This window comes from Cavia porcellus, unplaced genomic scaffold (genome assembly GCF_034190915.1).
Source record: "Cavia porcellus strain 051 isolate PalLab524CR breed Dunkin Hartley unplaced genomic scaffold, mCavPor4.1 scaffold_16, whole genome shotgun sequence".
In the NCBI taxonomy this organism is placed as follows: Eukaryota; Metazoa; Chordata; class Mammalia; order Rodentia; family Caviidae; genus Cavia; species Cavia porcellus.
Window position 1 is genome coordinate 18,508,855 of NW_026947499.1, and position 22,602 is coordinate 18,531,456.

Sequence of the window (22,602 nt, forward strand, 5' to 3'; positions counted from 1 at the left end):
CAGGGAGTGAGCCCCCCTCAGAAGGGCTTTCCCCCTGTATCTGCAGCCGTGGAGCGTGGGAAAAGTTAACAGGGTCCTCATGTCCCTCCAAACATGTGTACCCTGAACCCCGCTGGATTGATCTTGTGGGGCTTCTTGGAGGTCCTTGGGGGCAAAGGCCTTCGGACTCCAGAATGACCCAAAGGGCTGAGGAAAAGAGATTCAGTCTGGCAGTGCGGCAGGTTTGAGTGGGAGCCTGGCACCCACCCACCTCTGGGCTTCCCTTCTGTCCAGAGTGGTTAACTTGACCTGCCGTGCTTACCTGAGCTCTGTGTGTATGTGTGTGTGCGTGTGAGCTTGGGTATATTATGTTCTCTGTTGTTCTTCTGTGATAGTGCTCGGGACAGAGCTGGAACTTAATAAGCCCCCACACACATTTGTTTAGGATTTAAACCAGCAACATCTGCCTGAGGTTTCTGTTCCCTGTCACGGGAGGAACCAGATGTGACCTTGAGTCTAGACTCTCTCCTGCAGGGGTCCTGTGGGTGGGTGTGGGCAAGACACAGCCATCTGCCTGTGACCATCCTGTCCCCCTGCAGGGCCTGGGCTTGCTGAGGAGGGACAGACTGCCATACAGCTGTTCCTGATGGAGCCGTGGCTCTTACTTTGTTTGGCTCGGCGTCCGGGTCCAAGAGTATTCCCTGCCCAGCAGAGGGGACCTCGGGTGGGGCCCCAAAGGTGCTCACTGGGCCCTTTGCCTGGCTAGCTTGGCTTGGTTAGGCAGTTGAGGAGCCCCAGGCAGGAATGTGGGCTGTTGGTGCATGTGGCGTTTTCCTGGGCTGCAGCAGAGGGGGGAAGGTTGACACGATTACAGCCTCCCCTTCCTTCTCTCTATGCTCAGCTTTCAGAAGCTCTAGCCCCTCCTAGTTTTCTTTTCCGCTGAATTCTTTACACCACGGCCCCCTTTCCCACACCCGTCACCCCTCCCACGGAGCCGCGCTAATCTGTCCAATGTGTTTCTTGTCGTTGGGTTCTCGCAGGACATGGCTTGTGACTACATGTGTTTCCAATGTCCTTCAGTGCTCTCGGGGCCTCAAGTCCCCCTGGCCTGATGGTTCTAAGATGGCCTAGGAACGGAGCGTGGGGCCATGTGCCTGCAATGGCAGCACTCTGGGAGGCTGAGACAGGAGGATCAGGAATCTGAGCCCATCCTGGGCAACTTAGTGAGTTCTTTTTCTCAAAACATTTTTTAAAAAGGGATGGGGATGTAACTCAGTACAAAGACTCTAGATTCAATCCCCAGGGCTACACACAGACCCATGCATGCACACAAAGGAAGAAAGAAAAAAGAGAAAGAAACAGAAAAGGCTGTTTCTATGTTGCTGTGTGTGCACCTGATAATCAGTAACTCCTGATGGCTTAATATCCCAGGCTAGGGGCCATCTCAGCTTACCTCCAGCTCCCCCATGACCAACACTCAGGGCCTCCAGCATCCAGCACCAGCAGACGCTCTGTGGCCTGCCTGTGCTCTCTGGGTTCATGACTGTTTCATGGACGGTTTCCTATGAGCTCCCACTTCCTGCAGAGCTGGGGATTGGCACCTGCAGCTCCTTCTCCGAGGAGAACTGACCTCAGAGGCAGACTGTGCTTTGCAATGCACATCCTGGGGGTAGGGCAGAGAGGCATAAATACTTGGCCTCCAGGTATGTGACTTGTGCTGTCCCAGGGCGCTCTGTGGCATTGAGGGAACTCTCTGTGGGACTCTGCAGGATGCCGCACCCTTGCCTGGTCCCCCCCCCTTTCCCAGTCCTACTCCCCCACTCCTTGACTTGATTTTCCTGGAATGCTTCCTTCATAAATCCTGCCTGCAGGAATCCTCATGCAAGGGCTTCTTCTAGAGGAAGCAGAGGGCATCCCTGCACCAACAGTGCACTTGAACATCCCTTGGCGGGTCTCCAGGTGGGCTATAGGCTTGCACAGAATGTCCCAGTCATTCATGGGACCCCACAGCATGACATGAGGTCCCTACCTGGCTGCTGGGGGGGGGGGTGTCTCCAGGTTCCAAATTTTGCCAGTCTAGAAGGTGTGGACTGCATTTTGTGCTTTTTATTTATATTTCTTTGATCCACAGTCTGTCTACAGTATCTTTCACTACTTGCATGAAAGAGAGAGAGAGAGAGAGAGAGAGAGAGAGAGAGAGAGAGAGAGAGAGAACCCTAGTGTAAGTGAGGTGAGCCAGAGGTAAGACTTCCAATCACACAATGAGCAATCAGGAGGAAGCTTGTACAGTAACGTAGATGCCCTTTGACTTACACTGAGGTTCTGTCCAGATAAATCCAACGCAAACTTAAAAGCTTGTAAGTCAGAAATGCATTTATGGCCCCGTGTGGTGGTGGACACCTTGAATCCCAGCGCTTGGGAGACAGAGGCAAGGGGATCGCAACAAGTTCAAGGCCAGGCTGCTACACAGCGAGTTCAAGGACCACCTGAACTACGTAGTAAGACTCCATCTCAAAGACAAGCAAACACGGCTGGGGATATAGCTCAGCGCCACAGTGCCTACCTGACAAGTGTGAAGTGGTGGGTTCGATCTCCAGTACCAAAAACCCCCAAACAAATAAACAAACAAAACTGCATTTACTACACTTACCCTGCCTAGCACCCTAACTTAACACTGCAGCCTCCTGGGGAGTTATGTTCCCCTTATGATTAGGGGACTGAACAAGCTGTCACTCAATGCCACTGCCCCGCATCTTGAAAGTGCACCCGACCACACACATCGCTAGTCTGGGAAAAAAGCCACAATTCAAAATTTGAAAGACAGCTTCTGTTGAGTGCATATTGTTTCTGGATTATTATAAAGTTAAAAAATGGTAGGTTGGATCACTGCGGTCAGGCACCAAGCGTTCTAATATCTAACAATGACAACAATGCAGGCATCATGCAGCCTCAGTTTCCTTGTCCGTCAAATGGGCGGAAACCTTCCTGCACTGAGAGCTGTTTGAGCACAGTCTACAACAACATCTAATAGGCCAGGCCCCTGCCACCTAATAAATGCTCAATAAATCAAGATGCCAATAACAGTGATGTGTGTGCTTGCCGTGTGCCAGGCACTGTACTGAGGTAGCCTGGGAATGAGTGTGTTTGTGCAGTAGGCCTTTCATGCGGGGGTGGCTTGGGGACAGAGGGCAGGGCTTGGTCAGCAGCAGAGGGAGAGACCTGGGGAACTGCAGAGAGTGACTGGAGGGAGGCAGGTGGAGCCTGAACTGACAGACAACCTGGTGGACATTGATTATAGTCAGAGCCACCCTTAGTGACAAAGTGATTCCTTCCCTTTGTGCTCCACAGTGGTGCAGAATCCTTTGCAGCGTTTCCTGTGTGTCCCTGTGGTAGACAATGGGGACGCAAGGAACCCCCCGGGACCGAGCTGCGGGAAGGATCAGACGGATTCCACCTCCACACAGGCAGGCCGACACCGGAGTGACAGCCGCAGCTGTCCGGAGGGAGGCTAAGCAGGGCTTAGGGTTGGGGTCACAGCTTCAAAGAGTCCCAATGGAATGTCTGAAGTCAAAGCTGCACAGACAGCTGGCCCAGGTGTGTAGATAGGACCGGCGTCAGGAAGGCTTGGCGGGCCCTTCCTCCTTGTTTGCAGAGGGCAGGCTATTGTTTTGTAGCAGCACGAAGTTCTCTCTCAGGTCACTCTCAGGTCAGGACTGACACTCTGGACCTCTGTCCTCAGCTGAAAATAGGTGCACCCGTGTCAGGAACCCGTCAGGCTGCCGGCAGGGCTGGGTGGCGTGTGAATACGTGGCAGGCTTGCTGCCCAGCACATAGGAAGCGCTTCTTCTGCTATTTGTGGGAGTCCCCGCCAGAGCCCTGGGCCATCAACAAGCACCTCTAAGCCATCCCAATCGCACGCCAGGTGGCTGGGGTCTCGGATTAGCCCCACTGCACTGATACTGAAATCAAGGCTTTAGAGAGCTACGTGATGTTCTCAGGGTCACAGAGCTTGCAGGTCAGAGGCCAGCCCTGGATGGAAGGCCACATTTAGGCCCTTTATCCCTGCGTTCTGTTGTTCTTTGTTCTACTGGGTCAACTCTGTCATTACCATTATATTCCAATCTCCAGACTGGCCCAGTGAGCTCGAAAAGGCCTGCCTTCCCGGGCTCCTCCAATTGCTCATTCATCCATTCCCTCGTTCATCTGTTTATTCATTCACTGCCTACAGCCATTTCAGGAGGTGTAAGGCGCTATCGCTGGGGAAAAGCAGGTGGTAGGAACAGGCGACATCTCCGTAATATTTTTGCATTTCTTTTGAGTCTGTATTTATTTTATAAAAAAGAGGAAGACAGAAGAGACAGCGTGTGATTTCTAAGCCCTGAGCCTGAAGTTAGGTCACCAGAGACCTAGCTCCAGCGTGGAGCACACAGAGCCCAGGGCTGCTGGTACCAAGTGCGCCACCCGGAGGCCGCTGTAAGGAGCAGGCTGGGGAAGGGTAACTTTTATCCATAGAGATGGAAAAACAACCAAACAAGAAAAGGAGTTCGTGCCTACAGTGTGCTCCGCCCTGAGGATCTGGAGCTGGATTCAGCCCAGCTGCCTTCCCTGGGAACTTGCAATCTGGTCACATGCGGGAGGTGATCACAGTCACGTAAGTGCCTTTTGCCCCACAGAGGTGAGCATGATGCTCCAAGAGCCAGAATGGGGCCGTGTTTGTTTCCTGGGTTAACAAGTGATCACAAACTGGGCCGTTCAAACAACAAGAATTCACTCAGAGGAAGTGTCAGAGGCAGAAGTCTGAAAGTGTCTGCTGGGCTGTGTCACCCCTTCCACAACACCCCCCGCCCCCAGGGGTCTCCCTACCAACCACTTCTAGTTTCTGGTGGCTCCGTTTCCTTGGCTTGTGGCTCCATCATCCCGTCTCCACCTCCAAATGCATGGCCTCCTCAGGTCTCCCTCTGTCACATTCTCTTCTAAGGCCACCTGGCACTGAGCTGAGGGCCCGTGCTGATCCAGGATGACCTCAGTTTGAGATCTTTATCTTCATTATACCTGCCAAGTACACCTTTCCCAAATAACCTCATATTCATGGGTTCTGGTAGACATGTCTTTTGGGGGATGTGGACACTGTGCTACTCCTGGGGTAACAAGAGGGGACACTGTGGAATGCTTCCTGAAGATTGCAACTGGATTTTAAGGATGACTTTGAACTTGTAGGAGCAATTTAAAAGAGATTAAAAGATCCTATACCCTGGAAACAGCAGGAGGTTGGAGGCTGCCGCCCAGCAAGTATGCCCGTACAGGAAGCTCTCAGGTGTTGAGCTGAAGCTGGCTTGGTCTCCTATAGAGCAGCGCTCCATGATCCTCACCTGAACCCAGGTCTTCCGGGCTTTTCTGTCGTGCTCGCCATCACAGAAATGAGCTAGGGGACCTGGGATAGGCCCATTCAGGGCTCCTGGGGACTGAGAAGCAATAGAGACCTTCTGCCACTTAGTCCTGACTCTCAAAGAGCATGTCTTTTGCCCTAGCTCAACCCAGACCTAGAAGTAGGAAATATTAGTATCATTCCCATGTTTAGATTGCACAACTAAGGCTCCAGAAAGAGGACATGACCACTCGGACGTGTCCCGCAGAGGGCCTGTGCTTCCACCTTCTCACTGGCATCTCCTCCCCGAGACCCGCAGAAACTGTCCGGGGAAAAGGTATCACGGAGACCAGCCTGCAGCGCTCTAGCCCGGAGGCTCGGAGCCAGCAGCCCAGGCCCCTGGAGTCCAGTGGAATGTGAGGTCAGGGTCTCAGGTAGACTGAAACCTGAGCTCGAGTGACTCATCGGTCCTCAGGGCTCTAGAGAGCAGAGGACAGGAGAGACAGAGCCAGTGTCAGAACCATCTCACAGCCTGGGCTGGGACGGCGTGTGTGGCTGCTGGTGAGTGATCCCCTGCGTGTCGCAGAACCCAGCCAGATTTTTGCCCCCCAAATGTGGGAGGGCGGATTCCCTAAACATTCAGAAAAAGGGAGCAATGAGGAGGGTGGAGCCGGGGACCCTTGGGCTGTCAGGAAAGGCGTGGCAGAAAAACTTTCTAAAGAGCTATTAAAGAACTGGGGTCAGAGCAACCTGGATGTGGATCTTGTCACTAGCTAACTGTGTGACATTAGGTTTATAATGGGAGTGATAGCAGTGCCACTCTTGGGGCTGTTGGCAATGTGTGAGCTCATGTAATGAAGCCTGTTTAGTACAGTGTTTGGATTTGTGTATGCACCCAACCCATTATTATTTATTACAAGGAATTAAAACCAATATAAATGGCGTAAGAGCCAACCAAAACCGATGTAGAAACTTGGAGAGCGGCAGGGATTAGGATGTTGCTACCTTTCATCTGAAGTGTGACTCTGAGTTTCCCTGTGGGCAAGTCAAGAAAGGAAATGTGACCAGCTAGAGATCTCGGGTTATCAGAAAACAGAAAGCCACCCCATTCCTCAGGTGAAGCAATGCTCTTCTTTATCATGAGTTTCTAAGGTGTTTTTCACTGGGCAGGAGGCTTCACGGATGGCACCCATAGGAAAGCAGTGGGCAGCATCACTGCAGTGTGGTTTTCCCGTGGGAGCCGCTTGTGTACCTTGTGGGGGAGAGGGAGAAGTCAGAGAATTCGACTCAGAGACGGCACCTGCATGGGAGGCTCAGGAATGTGATACAGTCCGGGTCGCACAAGATTCAGGGTTAGAGTTTAGCATACTCAGAGCAGGGAGGTGCTAACTTGTCAAGGAAAACAGGAAATCCAGGCCCTTTCACCGAATCCGGAAGATTCTGGAATCAGATTTCCTGGCTGTGTGGCCTCAGTCAAGTGATTTCACTGCTGTAGGCCCATTTTCTTATCTATAAACTAGCACTATTTTTGGAGGGTGCTATACAGTTTAATATTTCCCGTACGTTTCCCAGTTGTGGACTATGTCAGGAAAATGTGGATCTAGAATTTTCTTTACAATTGGCAAAGGATTCATTGTCATCGTGCACATGAGTGCTCCCACTCATGTGAGCGGGTGAGTGGATTCTGCAGTCCCGTCTGAGGGATGAGGGGCCTGGGGCCTAGAGAAACAAAGTCCTTAGCCTTGTCCTTCCTAACCTACTTTTGAGCTTAGGGCTGGGACACAGCTGGGCAGGAATGAGCTGCCCCCCCCCCCCCCGGCCTCTAGCTCACCGTCTCCCATCTGTCCAGGCAAAAGGGAGCTAAAAATACAAGCCTGAGCAATTAATATACTACTACTAATTATTATTATAATCAATAGTGACAGCAACAGAATGCTGGTCCTCTAACAAGCACTGTCCCAAGTACCTAAGGAGCCTACATCCAAGCATTCAACCAACCAGGGATTGAAAATACTTGGGGAAAGATTGTTTCTGTACTGAACGGCTACAGACTGTTTCTTGTGATCTTTTGTCCTTAACTGATATGGAATAACAACTGTTTCCATAGATTTACATTGTGTCGGGGGTGTTAAGTCATACAGAGATAAGTTAAACTGTAAGGGAGACATGCTAACTGCATGTATGGAAATGTCACAGTCAACTCTAGTAATTTGTGCAATCCATGCATATTAATAAAGTGTTCCAAACATTTTAAAATGGGAGGACATGAATAGGTTACATGCAGATATTATACTATTTTAGATAAGGGACTTACACATCAGAGGACTTCAGGGCCCACATGGGGCCCCTGGAATCCATCATATTGCATATGAAGAGACAGCTGTGCATTATATTTGACCTGTAGTCCTTGCAACCATCGTACCATGCAGGAATCATGATTATCACATCCATTTTACAGATTAGGCAATCGAGGTACAGCATAGGTCACAATCTTGCCCAAGGTCATGGGGGCAGCTCTGCAGACCCAGAATGTGGGCCTCAGCCAGGGCTGCTGTTCTGCCTGGGTAATGAATAGAAATGGTCTCCGGACAGCGGAGATGTGTGTGGGCTGCTGAGGGTGGTGGGGGAGCGTGCTCCAGTGGAGGAAACAACCCAGTCTGTTTCCGGTAGGGGAGGAGTAAAGGGAGGACAGAAAAATGTGCCCGGAGGGGGATGTGTGTCACCCTGTGCCAGCCCTGGTAGGGCCTGGTGCGCAGAGGAAATGACGCAGCCTCTGACCCCAAGTTGCTCCCTGCCCAGCCAGAGCCTCAGACATGATGTTATCCACACAGGGCAGCCTCTCTGCGGACACCACTGTTGTGTCGGACTGCGCCTGCATCCTACTCCTGCCGCCCATGATGGGGCCTGGGGCTGGGAGACGCCTGGTGCACCCTCTCCCTGCTCTCCACTGCCTGAATCTGTACCTGTTCTTTACTGCTTGGCTCAGATGTCACCTTCCCCGGGAAGCCTCAAGCTCTCAGGCTGCACCAACTCTCCACAGCCGCCATCTGTGACTGAGTGTCCGGAGCAGGCTTGGGGGACCTTATCATCTCTCTGCCTTGTACTGGTGTGCTCCAGGCGGGAAGGGACCTAGAAAAGCCATGTCCTCACCCGCTGAGGCCTGCAAAGCCTGGCACAGGGAATGTGGACACGGTCACTTCTTCCTCTAGGACACGCTTGGTGGTGCTCACCCACTCGCACAGATGGCAGTTTCAGAGGCAGTGTGGCATCCTGGCTGAGTCCGGGTCTGCAAGCTTGTTCACACCCCAGCCTGCCTACTTCCTGTCTGCCTGCTCAGCCAAGGGTCTTGGTCTCCCTGAGCCTTGTGGGAGCCCCTCCTGGGATTCGGCTGGGACCATCTGGGTTGAGAGCTCAGCCCAGTCCCCGGCAAGTGTCACATGCGCCCATGTCAGTGCTTCCCTCCCAGTGCTGGTCTCTACCCCAGTCAAATGACAGTTACAGGAGGGCAGTCCCGAGTCTCTGTTGTCATTTAAATTCCAGTGCCTTTCAGGATGCCTCGGGGCGCTGCTGGAATGTTCTCCTGCCTCCGGGGTGGGAGTACACCAAAGCTGCCATGCTGAGGCCCTGGAGCTCAGATTCTTCAATGAGATTTTTCTAGTGGTTTTATTTAATAACAGAAAAAGAACTTCTAAGTTATAAAATATAACCTCAGGTCTCTAAAGGCCAGCAGTAGGCCAGAGGTGGACTTCAGTAGTGCGGTGCCTGCCTGGCAAATGCAGTCATGAGTTCCACTCCCAGTAAATCCCCTGTGCCCCAAAAAAGACCAGCAGTGAAGTTATGCACGGAAGCTGGGGCTGTTTATTTATTTTTCTTTTTTAAAATTTTAAAATCTTTACTAGTCCACATTTGCGGTACATAATGATTATATTCTTTGTGGAGGAGGGTGTCCCCGTGCCCTCCCTCCTTCCCCCTCCCTAGTTCCCCTTTCCTTTTGAATAATTTCTTCCTATTTCACAAAACCTGTTACAGAGTTTGGTCCTTATTTATACTTTTGGTTTCTCCCATGGAGAGACAATGCGGTATGTCAGTGTCCGATTTATTTCACTTGAGAGGAAGCACTGACTCGCAGTTTGGAACCTGTTTGTCAAGGTGAGCGAGCTCCAGTGGGGCAAAGTGCATGAACCTTGGTTGGCCAGAGCTCTGATTTCAAATTTGCTCATCCTTTGTGCACCGCTGGGCAGTAACAAATCGCTCCTGTTTATTAAGCACTTACTGTGTGCTGGCATCCAGATAAATAGCCACAGTCCTGATACCTCTCTTTCTCTAAAAAGTTGTCTTTTGTTGTTTGCTGGTTTGTTTTTGCAGGGTGTAGTGGTGCTCTGTGCCTCCAATCCCAGCACACAGAGAGGCGAGGAAGGAGGATCGATCACAAGTTGGGGTGCTGCCTGGGCAGCTTAGAGAGACTGTCTCAACATAAAGAGATAAAAGGCCCTGGGGATGTCGCTCAGTGTAAAGACCTTGGGTTCAACTTCTAGTATGGGATTTTGTTTTTTTTACTGAGTAAAATTGACAAAATCGTATATATTTAAGGTGACAAGCATATTTTGAGATAACATTTTATAATAGTACAAGTCAAAAATTCTTTCAAACAAAATATGGTCTGCATCAGACAGATTCAAACTGTTAAACGAATACCATTCTAGACAATTTCTGGATATTTCTATATATTAATGTACTTTTGAAAAGAAAATATTGGCAATGCCATCATACTGTTTTACAACCCACTGTCTCGCTTAATGAAGTGAAGCAGACACCTTTTCACCTTGGTGAACTCATGTCACCATCATGATCTTTTAATGACATAATTAATAATATTAATTAATAATTAATAATAATTTTCCAGCCCCCTATCACCTTCTTCTCCCTTACTCCCTTTCTCTTGTTTAATAATAGACTCCTTTCAACTTTCATGCCATCTCTTTTAGATTCCATATATTGGGAAACTTGTGTTGCTTATCTTTCTGAGTCAAACTTATTTCATTTAATATGATGATCTCCAGTTTCATCCATTTTCTTGCAAATATCATGGTTTCATGCTTCTTGACAGCTGAGTAATACTCCTATGTGGTACCATCACAGAAAACAGACCAAACATGGGAAGAAATGGCACCAAGTAGGTTTAGGAAGCAGTTTATTACACTGGTGGCCTTGAATGGGTTCTCTCTCAACTCAGTCAGAGCCCCATCCTGCAGGAATGCAAGAAAGAGGCCCAGAGCTTCATTGGTGCATTATGGTTGGAAGGCTGGGTGACAGCACAGGTTACCAAGGGAGTTAAACATCTTGTCTTGGTTGATTTACTCTTACTGCTGAGACAAAACACCCAATATCCAAGATTAAGAAAGGAAAGATTTATTTAGCTTACGGTTTGTGGAGGTTTCAGTTCATCATCTGCTGGGTCTGAGGCAGGGTGGCTCGTGGCAGAAGGCAATAGCTCATGGTGACAGAAAACAGTAAAAGTAACAAGAGCAGAAGGGGCCTTATATTACATGTAGGGTACACATCCTGGGGTGGTGTAGCACTCACACCCATAATCCCAGCAGTGGACCATGAATCAATCACAAATTCTAGCATCCTGCCCCCATGACTGTATGAGGCTTTGGGGTAACATGTAGACACAAACCCTAAGTTGCACATCTCATGTTACTTTGCAAGGCCATTAGCCACACAAAGACAGGAAAAACAGGGGTTACACAAAGAAAGGAGTGTTTTGTTATAAGGCTTGTCTGGATATGTCCACCTGGTTTTGGTGGGCATTCGTGGCAGGCTTTTATTTAAAATTTTAAATTCCCTTACAGCACAATAAATGTGTAGATATGCCACATTTGCTTTGTCCATTGGTCTGTTGATGGGCACCTAGGCTGGTTCCATATCTTGGTGCTGTATATTGAGCCATAATAAACACAGGTATACACGTATCCTTTTAATATGCTGACTTTAATTCTTTCAGGTATACTCAGGGAGTAGCTAGATCAAATGCTACCTTTATTGTTAGTTTTCTGAGGAACCTCCATGTTGATTTCTTTAGTGGCTATCCTAATTTACATTCCCACTAGCAGGGTAGAAAGGCTCCTCCCCCAACCCTATCCTCATCAGAATTAATTAAGTAATTAGTTTGTTTTTTTATAGTCTTGACGGCAAATATTCTGACTGAGGTGAGATGGAATCTCTGTAATTTTGTTTTATACTTCCCTAATAGCTAAAGGTATTGAGCATTTCCCCCCATACTTATTGGCCATTTATATGTGTACTTCTTCTTTTGGGAAGTGTCTGTTCTATACATTTGCCCACTTGATACTTTTGGTGTCAAGTTTTTTGTTTTTTTTCTATAGTCTAGGTATGACTTTTCTGTCCAAAGAGTAACTGGCCAAGATTTTCTGTCTCTTCACTCAGTTGATTGTTTCCCTTGCTGTGCAGAAACTTTTAATTCCATGGAGCTCATTTGCTCATCCTTACCATTATTCTGGGCCTACTGGAGTCCTGTTCTAGAAGTCTTTGCCTGTACCTATGGCTTTAGGTATTTTTTCCTACACTTTTAGCAGTTTCAATGTTTCTAATCTTACGCTTAGGTTTTTGACCCATTTTGAGTGGATTTTTATGGAAGGTAGGAGATAGGGATCTATTTTTAATCCTCTACATATGGATATCCAGTTTTCTCAGGACCATTTGTTTAAAAGGCTGTCTTTTTTCCAGTTTACATTTTTAACTCCTTTCCCCTGAATCAGAAGGCTTTGGTTGTTTCTGTGTCCACTGGTCCATTGGTCTATGTGTCTATTTTTGTCCCAGTGCCATGTTGTTTTTGTTACTATGGTTTTGTAGTATAATTTGAAATCAGGTACTGTGATGCTTTTACCTTTGCTCTTGTTGCTTGGGATTGCTTTGGCTATTTAGGGTCTTTTGTGCTTCCGTATGAATTTTAGAACTCTTTTTCTATGTCATTGATATTTTGATGAGGATTGTATTGAATCTGTAGATCGTTTTTGGTTATACGGTCATTTGAACATTACCAAATCTGCTGTTCCATGAACATGGGGAAATCTTTCCATCTTCTAGTGACTTCTTCAATTTCTCTCTTTAATGCCATGAAATTTTTATAGCAAAGCTTTTTCACCTCCTTTGTGACCCCTATGTATTTTTCGAAGCAAATTTTTGAATAGAGTTGTTTTCCTGATTTCTTTCTCAGCTAGTTCATTAATGATTTTTATATGATGATTTTGTAGCCTGGAGTGCCTCAAATTCTTAAATCAACTCTGTTAAGTAACTATTTTCATTTTAGTGATAAGGAAACTGAGGTTCAGAAAGCAGAAGTCATGTGTCAAAAGCCACTCAGTCGGGCAGTAGCCAGGGATGGATTTGAACCATGTACATGGCAATGACCTCCAACAGCTCTCAGGGTACCAGTTTGCTCTTCCATCCATTTTGAAAATGATCCATAAGCTCCTAACGGAGCTTGCAGGCAGTGGCAGTCTAGCTGTCTGCACAGGAGCTGCTCAGTGTCTTTGTCTTCGTGTCCATTTCCACACCAGACCCCTGTGGCAGCAGGCCTGTGTCTCATTCATGGCACCCACAGGACCCAGAATATGCCCAATGAGATTGCCACTGCTTCTTTTGATCCTTATTTCCACATTTCTTAAAAAAAAATAAAGCAGTGAAAGATGCCTGCAAGAGGCCTTGGGAGGATGAAATAACACGAGAGGCTTAAAGTTGTAGCACCCATGGGTTTGGGGGTGGTCCCTTTTGGTGTTCTCTGTGCCCAGCACTGTTCAGCACCCCCTGGTCCTGCATGAGTGTGCATCTGCATGGAACCTTCCGTGCTGTCTCCCCTGTCTTCCCTGCACCCAGCCCACCTTGAGCTTTCCTCTAGGGATGCACTGGGGAGAGAGTGGTTGGGACGAAGGGTCCGGCTGACGATCTATTGGTCACGCCTGTTGATTGATCTGAGTTCAAGGGCTCTGCAAGTTCCCAGCAGGGTGATCTTGGCTGATCCCACTCAGCCTCTCTGAAGTTCTGCTTCCTCCTCAGTCACATGGGAATCACTACAGTGGCTCCTGTTTTTAGCTCTCCATTCCTTCAACCCTCTGGTTCTAAGTTCTAAGAAAACTGGATTTACCTGACCCTCTGCTTCTCTGTATAGGTGTCGCCAACTGTGCCCAGGGACTGACTGGCTGAGGACCCACAGAGGAGTGCTTTGGGCACCCAACAGTGAATGGTGAGGGCCTCTTGTGGTCAGAACTCCTGTCTCCTAAGGGGACCAGAACCCACACACAGGGCAGGGGCAGGAAGGGAAGACAATAGCAGAGGTGTCCCTTGGGCTCTGGAACCGTGATTTGGAACCCAGCTTGCAGTGCCACGTCTCTCTCTCTCTCGTTACACTTAGCACTGCTAGAATGCTCCCAGCATTGAGGGATTAGTTTTGGTGAATAAATGACCTCCCTCCACTGGACTGCCGGGAGCCAGAATCCCAAAGAGACAGAGGCAGGAGACTGATACTTACTCTTAAATCATGCTTTTGTCTTTTCCTAGATGTGTGACATTGGGCAATTTCAGCTCTCTATGCCTCAGTCTCCTCATTTTAAAATTGGGGTTCATAACCTTCCCGAATACTTGTGAGGACTGAGAAGGTTTATGTATGTCAAGTCCTAAGAACAGTGCCTGTCATGTAGGAAGTTGCGGCAAGGTGTCTGTTAAATAAAATAGTAACTCAGGAAGTGGTTAAATCGCCACATCAGTCTTGTCAGAGCCAAGAAAGATGTGGTTGGTTAACTTCTTTTCCTGCTGGTCCTTGTCTTATCTTGCAGAAAATGGAGGATGGAGGTTACAATGATTCTGCCTTCTACGAGGAAGACTATCTGGATGGTTCTGACTCCGTCGTGATTTTGGAGGACTCCTCTCCCCAGGAAGCTGGGATCGCCAGGATCTTTCTGGTAGTGATCTACAGCATTGTCTGCTTCCTTGGGATCGTGGGCAATGGCCTAGTGATTGCCATCGCCACCTTCAAGATGAAGAAGACGGTGAACACTGTCTGGTTCCTCAACCTGGCCGTGGCAGATTTCCTGTTCAATGTCTTCCTGCCTATTCACATAGTCTATGCCGCCATGGACTACCACTGGGTGTTTGGGACAGCCATGTGCAAGATCAGCAACTTCCTGCTCATCCACAACATGTACACCAGTGTCTTCCTGCTGACCGTCATCAGCTTTGACCGCTGCATCTCTGTGCTTCTGCCTGTCTGGTCCCAGAACCACCGCAACATCCGGCTGGCCTACATGGCCTGCATTGTTATCTGGGTGCTGGCTTTTTTCCTGAGCTCCCCATCCCTCATCTTCCGTGACACGGCCAATCTGCACGGGAGAATATCTTGCTTCAACAACTTTAGCCTGTCTGCACCGGAGTCTTCCTCCTGGCCTGCTCACTTCCAACTGGACCCTGTGGGGCATAACCGGCAGATGGTGGTGACTCTCACACGCTTCTTCTGTGGCTTCCTGATCCCCGTCTCCATTATCACAGTCTGCTACCTCACCATTGTCTGCAAGTTGCACCGTAACCGCCTGGCCAAGACCAAGAAGCCCTTCAAGATCATCATGACTATCATCGTTACCTTCTTTCTCTGCTGGTGCCCGTATCACACACTGTACCTCCTGGAGCTCTACCACAAGGCCATGCCTGGTGTTGTATTCAGCCTGGGTTTGCCCATTGCCACCGCCATCGCCATAGCCAACAGCTGCATGAACCCCATTCTGTATGTTTTCATGGGCCAGGACTTCAAGAAGTTCAAGGTGACCTTCTTCTCCCGCTTGGTCAATGCTCTGAGCGAGGACACGGGCCACTCTTCCTACCCCAGCCACAGGAGCTTTACCAAGATGTCCTCAATGACTGAGAAATATTCCATGAATGAAAAGGAGACCAGCATGCTGTGAACCTCTCCTGAGAAGCCCCCAGTGGGTACTCCCAACCCAGGGCTGCCCTAGGACATTCCAATGTTTGGTGCATTTTGTATGGGGTAGGCCACATTGTGAGCTGGGAGTTCAGCACGTGGGACTTCTTTCTCTTTAAGTGGGATGGTAGACACAGCCTGTCACATTGCTCATAACCGTGGACCTGCAGTCCATGCTTTGTGGGAGACCAGCCTTACCTGATTTGGAAGAATAAAGGAAGAGTTCTCCAAAGCACCGCCATGAACTGAAATCAACACAAGGCTGTGGGATGAGGCTATCGTATACCCTGGAAATACCACCCTCTGTGAGGTCCCTAGTGTGAGCAGGGGAGGTCAAAGCCAATCCAGGGTGATGCAGTTTGCACTTTACCCCTTATTCCTGTATCAGTAGTCGGCTAGGAAGCTCCAGTCTTCCAGCCACGGCTCTGGGTTTAAGGAGTATACCATGCATGGTTACCTGGGACAGCAAGATGACATTGGCCCGTGAGCTTTCAAGACCATGAACTTGACTCTAAGATGAGCTGGAAGGACAGAAACCAGAGAGGCTTTGTGGGATCTTTGCAAGGCCAAGACAAAGGGGGCCTGCAAACAGAACTTGGGGCTTGGTGGCGGGGGAGGGGATCAGGAATGGTAAAGGCAGAGCAAAGGCCACGGACATACAGCACCTTACCTAGAACTCCACAGGGCAATGATGCTTTGGCCATAGGTGCTACTGGGGTGTGAGTGGTGCCAGATCCTTGCTCCAACTTTGCATGTGATGACAGTTTCCTGGAGTTGCTGGACAGCTTCACTAGCCTGGCCCCCTGTAACAGAGCTCCTTCTTTTCCTAATCCACTCAGCGCGGGCTTGGAGGTGCTCAGAATAAACCCCGCCCCCCGGAAGTGAGCATGCAGAGAGCAGGACTTCTGCTTCTCTCCCTTTTCCTCCAAGCCTTGTTGGAGGCCGCTGGGAAGCACAGCTTTGGGAAGCATCCTGGGAGCGTCTCCTGAAGAGAGGAGGGGTCCCAGCCCCGACCACAGCCTGCGATCCCGCTCCTTCAGCCAAGCTCCTGAGCTAAACCAACAACAGCCCTGTGGCCTGGCTCTTGTCATCGTACCGGACGTTTCCTGCTGCAGGGAAGGACACTGTCTGTTCATAAACAAGGCCAAGGCTATCAGGGTGAAAGTGACTCACCTTTCATTGCACACTGCAAATCAGTGGCAGAGATAGGAGCTGAACGAGGGTCTGACGCCTGGCTCCAGTGATTTTCTTCTTTTCTTAAGAATTTATCTATTGAGACTATTCCAGACGATAATGACAACCTACATTTATGCACTTTCTACGTTACGTATTTTCTATGTATCTCATTTATTCTTCACAGCAACTCCAAGTTAGGTACAGTGATCATTTCTCTCTTACATGTGAGAAATCTGGGGCTCAGAGAGGTTAAATGGCCTGTTCAAGGGCACTTAGCTAGTCTCTGCCAGCAGCTGGATGGCAACTTCTGTTTTCCTGCCTCCAAAGAGGCTGCAGAGTCAGGAAGCAACGAGAGAGGATGGGGTTTTAACTATAACTATTGATTCTTCAGCAGATGGCTGAGAACATCTTAATGGCAATTAAGAAGCTTTGCAAGTAGTTTTCAGAATGATCTTACATATACAGACAAGGCATTTGGGCTCCAGTGCCCCCTATACCATCAGCATTCACCCTTATGGCTCCCATTTTCAGCACCTTCCCCTTTCAGCAGAAAACGGGGCCGGGGGGAGGCCTGTCAGGAGGCAGCCTCTGCAGGCCCAGGGCCTTCTGGCCTCTAAGTGTCCACATTCTGTTCTCTTCCAAGTCCCCTTGTTGCTAAGCCAATTCTCCAACAGGATGCAAGGAACAGATGTGATGTCTACCTCGAGCTGGGCCAGTCCCCAAGTTGCAGCCTGTTTGGAATCACACTTCATTAGAAGACAGACTGTTCCTTCCTTTTGGGTCTTGATGCTTGTGATGAGGCGGCTCTGAGTGGACACAAGCTGGGGACTTAAATGCTTCAAGGAGTCTGTGCTTTTTCCACTTGAGAGCCAAAGAGGAACTGTGAAGATGGCCCAGTGCCCTGACACCCCTGCCCTAGCTTTCAGATGAAGCAACAGAGGCACAAGATGGCATAAGATTTGTCCCAGGTCACAAAGATGGTCACTTGGCTTGGGGATGATGGCACTCCCGCTGGGCTTCCTGGTTGGGCTAGGGAGCCAGGAATTTGTGTTGTCATCAGAAAAGCTGATAAACAGGAGCACAGTTCAAGCCTGCTGTTTTCCCCCTCAGAGCCAACCCTCCCTTTCGTTGGCTCCCTATTCTGACTGAAGTTTGCTGTTTAGTATTAAATGCAACCATGACATTCTCGTCAGTCACGTCCCCGTGTCGTATGAGCATTTCCATGGGTCACATGTGTATAATTCCTGCAGTTTGTTAAGTGTGTTCCCGTGTCACTTCGCAGGCAGCCAATATACTCAGGGCCTGAGCACCTTCTCTCTGGACTGAGGAATATAGAGCCCCGCACTGCTTCCGGTGGGGGTGGATGGGCCTCATGAGGGGACCACAGGCAGAGGGACAAGAAGAGAAGATGGAGTTCAGAGCAGAGAAGCAGCAGAGCATGATGGGGAAGGAAAGATCTGCCATTTTTAAAAAGCATCTGCTGTGTGTCGGTCCAAACATCCACACCCACGATTGACCTCACGGAGAGAGAACCATGGAACAGTGGCAGAGGCTCAGGGAGGCCGTGTCGCCTGTCCAAAGCCTCCTGGCTATGTTGTGAGGTGGCTAAAGAGGCCTAGGGATTCCCAGCCTCCTATTCCCCACATTGTGGACTCTGGGGAATCTGCACTTTGGAAAAATTTCCACTACTTATTTTTATTTTCCTAGTAATTCAGCATATCAAAAAATGTAACTGAGTCAAGATAACACAGCAAGCCTTAGTAGGTAAGGGACACAGCCAGAGCTCCAACGTCCATGTCCATGCTGTTGTGCACTGCTCAGCTGCTCAAGGGTCCACCCACAAAACCTACCCCAACACCCACCTGCCCGTTCACCCCAACTTCTACCTGTTCATCCATCTATCCCACCACCCTCCCACCCGTCCACTCACCTCAACACCCCTCCAATTACCTACTCACCTCAGGAGCCACCACTCACACCAACATCATTCAGTCATCTATCCCAGCATTCACCCAACAATCCACCCACCCATCCGTCCAGGTACATAGCCATCTATATCAGCGATGGTGAACCTTTTAGTGATCAAGTGGCAAACTGCAACCCAAAACCCACTTTTTGCAAAGTGCCAACACTGTGATTAAACCTGAATACTGAGGTTTTAGTACAGAAAAAACCCCCAACTCATACATTAACATCTTTTGTTTTAAAAACACAATAACATCCGTGCAATAGGTTTGCCATCACTGACCTATATATTTGCCCATTCGTCCATTTATAAAAATATATTTGGTGTACTTCCACTTCGCCAGTGGCATACCACTGTGGTGGGTATTGGGGACGCAGGGATAAGATACACACACAATCTTTGTCCTCATGATCTCCTTTATTGGCTAGTGGGATGAACAGGTAGAAATTAATAATTAAAAGCAACGCATGCACAGCCCCAATGGGAAACGGTTATGGTGAAATGCTACTCTTTTATTTCAGAGGGACCTGACCCTGTCCAGAGCCCAAGGCAACTTCCTTGTGGGAGAGACACTGGTCATAATGCAGAGGATGGGTGGACATTGATCTGGTGGGGAGTGGAGGAGCGGGGTGGACATTGATCTGGTGGGGAGTGGAGGAGCGGGGTGCTCCAGGTGGAGGGGACAGCATGGGCAGCTGTGAGGAAGCAGGAAGGAGCGATGGTTCCGGGGGGCTGACAGGGATGGGGTGGCAGTGAGAGGGTAGGTGAAGACAGGACAGATGGTGAGGTGGGGGTGCCTGCCCTGCGTCACTGGGAGCCATGTGCAGAGATGTGACAAGACCTGCCCTGCATCCCGAATCAGTGCCCCCTAGTTGCTCTGGTGAGGACCAACTGGAAAAGGCAGAAGAGGAGGCCAGGGGGCCGCTGCAGCCTCGCCGAGGCATTGGGGTCCCTGGACAGGACAGGTGAAGGCAGAGCCACAGAAGTGGTTACAGGGGAGAGACTTAACAGCTTCCCAAGCTCCTCAGGGGAACAGTTGGTGGGAAACCAACCCAGGGCTATTGCTGTTATAGAGAGGTCTCATTGTACTGCTTTATTGATGGAAATTAATTGCAAATATTATTCAAATTTATCTCCCAGGGCACAATTATATTTCTCAGGGGAGCCTTCTGAGCACATAATAAAGCTCCATAAATAATACATATATTAACAGACGAGGAACGAGGCATATTCACACGGCAACTGTGGGTGGGGGCTGTGGGAATTTATGCAGACGAGACTCCCAATGCTTGGAGTTGAGGTGTAACCTTGCGTATCACCTGAGTTCTGCCCTGGGGGAGCGTCCAGAAGCATCTCTGCACTGGAGGACGGGGATGTCTCAGCACACCAGGCAGCTGCTGGTCTCCACACCTGGTTAACAGGCAGCTGGGGATGAGGGGCCAGCTGGTGAGGGGAGGGGCGACACTTCTCGGTGCTGGAAATGTTCACACGGAGAACACCAAGTGTGGTGGTGGTGCGGGGAGCAGCACCACACAATTTGTAAGTGTCAGCACCGGGATTTAAGCCCCGTCTGTTTGTCTCAGAAATTTTTGCTGTTTCCCCAGCAACGTGCAGACAGAAAACTCTCCCCTTGAAGAGACTCTTCTTGAGGGAGGATGACAATCTCTATTTCCTCTCCATTGTCATATTTTAAGGAGGAGGCGAAGGGGGAAAGTGAAGGATTGTCTTGATCTGTGGGGGAGAAACTGGGGTCTGACGGGTTTGTCACTTCCTCACAGCCCTGAGGAGCTGAGGGCCTTGGAAGAGACACTACTTCATCAGTGCACGCCTTCCTGACCCCCATTACATCTGGGGACTGCCTGCCTCACTCCTGTGCAGAGAGAGGTGTGTGTCGTCATCCTCTGGCCCTCGGGGATTTGCCCATCCTCCCTCTTCACTTTCAATTTCATGGCCAGGGCTCTGGTGTTGTTCTTCCCCGAAGGTCCCTACCCAGAATCTGGGGTCACTGAAGAGTTTTCAGCAGGGTTCTACTGAAAGAGAAGTGGATCTTGGCCAAATGCTTCAGAGAGGAGATGGGTTCTGTTTGGGTGTGGATTTAGCCTTCAGAGTTGTCCTGAATGTAGGCATTTTCTGACCTAGCTGGTGATTCCCTGGGTGTCCCATATACAAAAGCTCATTTATCTGTGCATTGAAGATACATATACATCATTATGATAAGTTATGCCTCAATAAAAGTCTTTGTAAAAATGAAATAACTGGAGATATGGGCAGGAATGACTCTCCACTTGCACGGGCACCCCGGACGGGTGGCAGGAGGAGAGAACCAGGTCTGTGGGCTTTGCCTCTGACTCAGAAGAGCAACTTAGAGAGAGGTGGTCCCCGCAGGGCCCATCTGAAGAGGCAGATCCTCAGGGAAGACTGAACTCTCCCAGGGCATATCACAGCACCGTCCCACCTCTTGCCCCAGCTCAAAGGCCTTTGATGGTTATGACACAGGAATGGAACGGGGTAGAGCTAAAATCCCAGCTGTGCTGTCTATAGTAGCTGGGGACCTCAGGTACTTCAATACCCACAAAACCTCCCCTTTCTCATCTGTAAAATGGGTTGACAAGAGTTTGCGGCCCACAGCATGGCTATGAAGATGAAGTGAGAAGCCCTGTCTTAGCATTTAGTCTTTGCTCATCTGCTCCCTTGCTGGTCTCCCCGCTTTCCTCTTTGTTGTTTTCAGTCTCCTGTGCAACGAGATTAGCTCCCATCACTGTCCCGGTCAGCTTTTGCTGCTGAGACAAAATGCTCAACACACATAACCTAAAGAGGAAATGTTCATGAAGTATGATCACAGCATATGGTGAATGCTTAAATTTTTAAAAACTTATTACAGGAAAAGGCACATTGCCATGAATCCCCTTTGTTTCACAGACTCTTACCCCATTGTTTTTGCAGTTCTCAAAGTCCTCTTTCATCATGTTTTTATCGTGATAAAAAAGTATGGCGAATTCTGCTTACCAGGTGCCATCCGATGGAAAGGCAGGCTTCTAAAAACATCACGGTGACTCCCCATCCATCTCGTTCACTGGATTGACACCCTGTGATTTCTGGCTCTTCACCAAAGTCACAGTGACCGTGAAAGGTAAATGTTTTGAATCAATTCAGGACATTAAAACAGCCACAAACATGCAACTAAAGACACTCGCTCCAGGACTGCTTCACAAGTAGCAAAAAGCATGAGATAAGTATTTTCAAAGTTCAGAAGTGTTTGGAGAGGGATTAATGGCAACATGTCTTTTACTGTAATACTTTTTTTTGGGACAAATTTAAACATGCACAGTGTTTGCTAATCATGCCTTGCATTTGGGCTCACAGTTACTGAGGCTTCCGTTCATGGTAACGTGTTTCCAAAGCAAAAACACCAAGGTAGGAGGATGCGGTAAAGAACTGCTCATCTCAGGGCATCTAGGAAGCAGAAACTAGGGGGAAGAGGCAGAAAGAAAGAGAAGGAGGGGCTGGGGATGGGGTTACCCTTCAAGGACACACTCTCAGTGGTTCAATTCCTCCAAGCCAGCCTTGTTTTCTACAGGAGCATTCAACTGTGGACTCATCAGTAGCTTAACCCACCTTAGAGGTCAGTGTCCCCCACCCACCTCTGGGACTCGCCTCTGAATGTTGCTGCGTGGGGGATCAAGCCCTTACCACACAGATCTTTGGGAAAGGCTTCATATTTAAACCACACAATCAGAGTATAAGAATTCAGTCCCAGGGGGCTGAGGATTTAGCTCAGCGGCATAAGCACCTGCTTTGCAAGCAGGCAGTCATGAGTTCGATCCCTGGTACCAATAAAAAGGAAAAAAAAAAAAAAATTCAGTCCCTTGTTACGGCTCGCTGAATCCCACAGAGTCACCCTGCCCGCTTCTCTGACTTCATCTCCTGCTGTTCTCCAGCCAGGCAAGCCGGAAAGGGTCTCAAAGACAGAACAGAGCACTCTGGAAGCGATGCCAGTTCAGGCCTTCGCACATGCACCCTGTTCTTCCCAACCACTCCGCCTCTGTCCTTTGCATGACTGATTCCTCCACCTCTGTCAGGTCTCAGCACAGACGTCACCTCCTCAGACCAGGCCATGCTAAAGCG

The 22,602-nt window shown here is 49.2% G+C and overlaps 1 protein-coding gene across 5 annotated transcripts in view; it reads left to right on the top strand.

Moving 5' to 3' along the window:
* Positions 1–17,703, top strand: part of Cmklr1 (chemerin chemokine-like receptor 1) — a 97,242-nt gene extending 79,539 nt beyond the window's left edge. For all 5 annotated transcript variants that reach the window (XM_063225807.1, XM_005007229.4, XM_063225806.1 and 2 more), the window contains exons 2-3: positions 13,536–13,610; positions 14,200–17,703. In XM_063225807.1, coding sequence (XP_063081877.1) covers positions 13,608–13,610; positions 14,200–15,318 — 1,122 coding nt within the window. In that variant the 5' untranslated portion in view covers positions 13,536–13,607 and the 3' untranslated portion in view covers positions 15,319–17,703. The remainder of the gene's footprint in view (positions 1–13,535; positions 13,611–14,199) is intronic.
* The last annotated feature ends 4,899 nt before the right edge of the window (positions 17,704–22,602 follow it).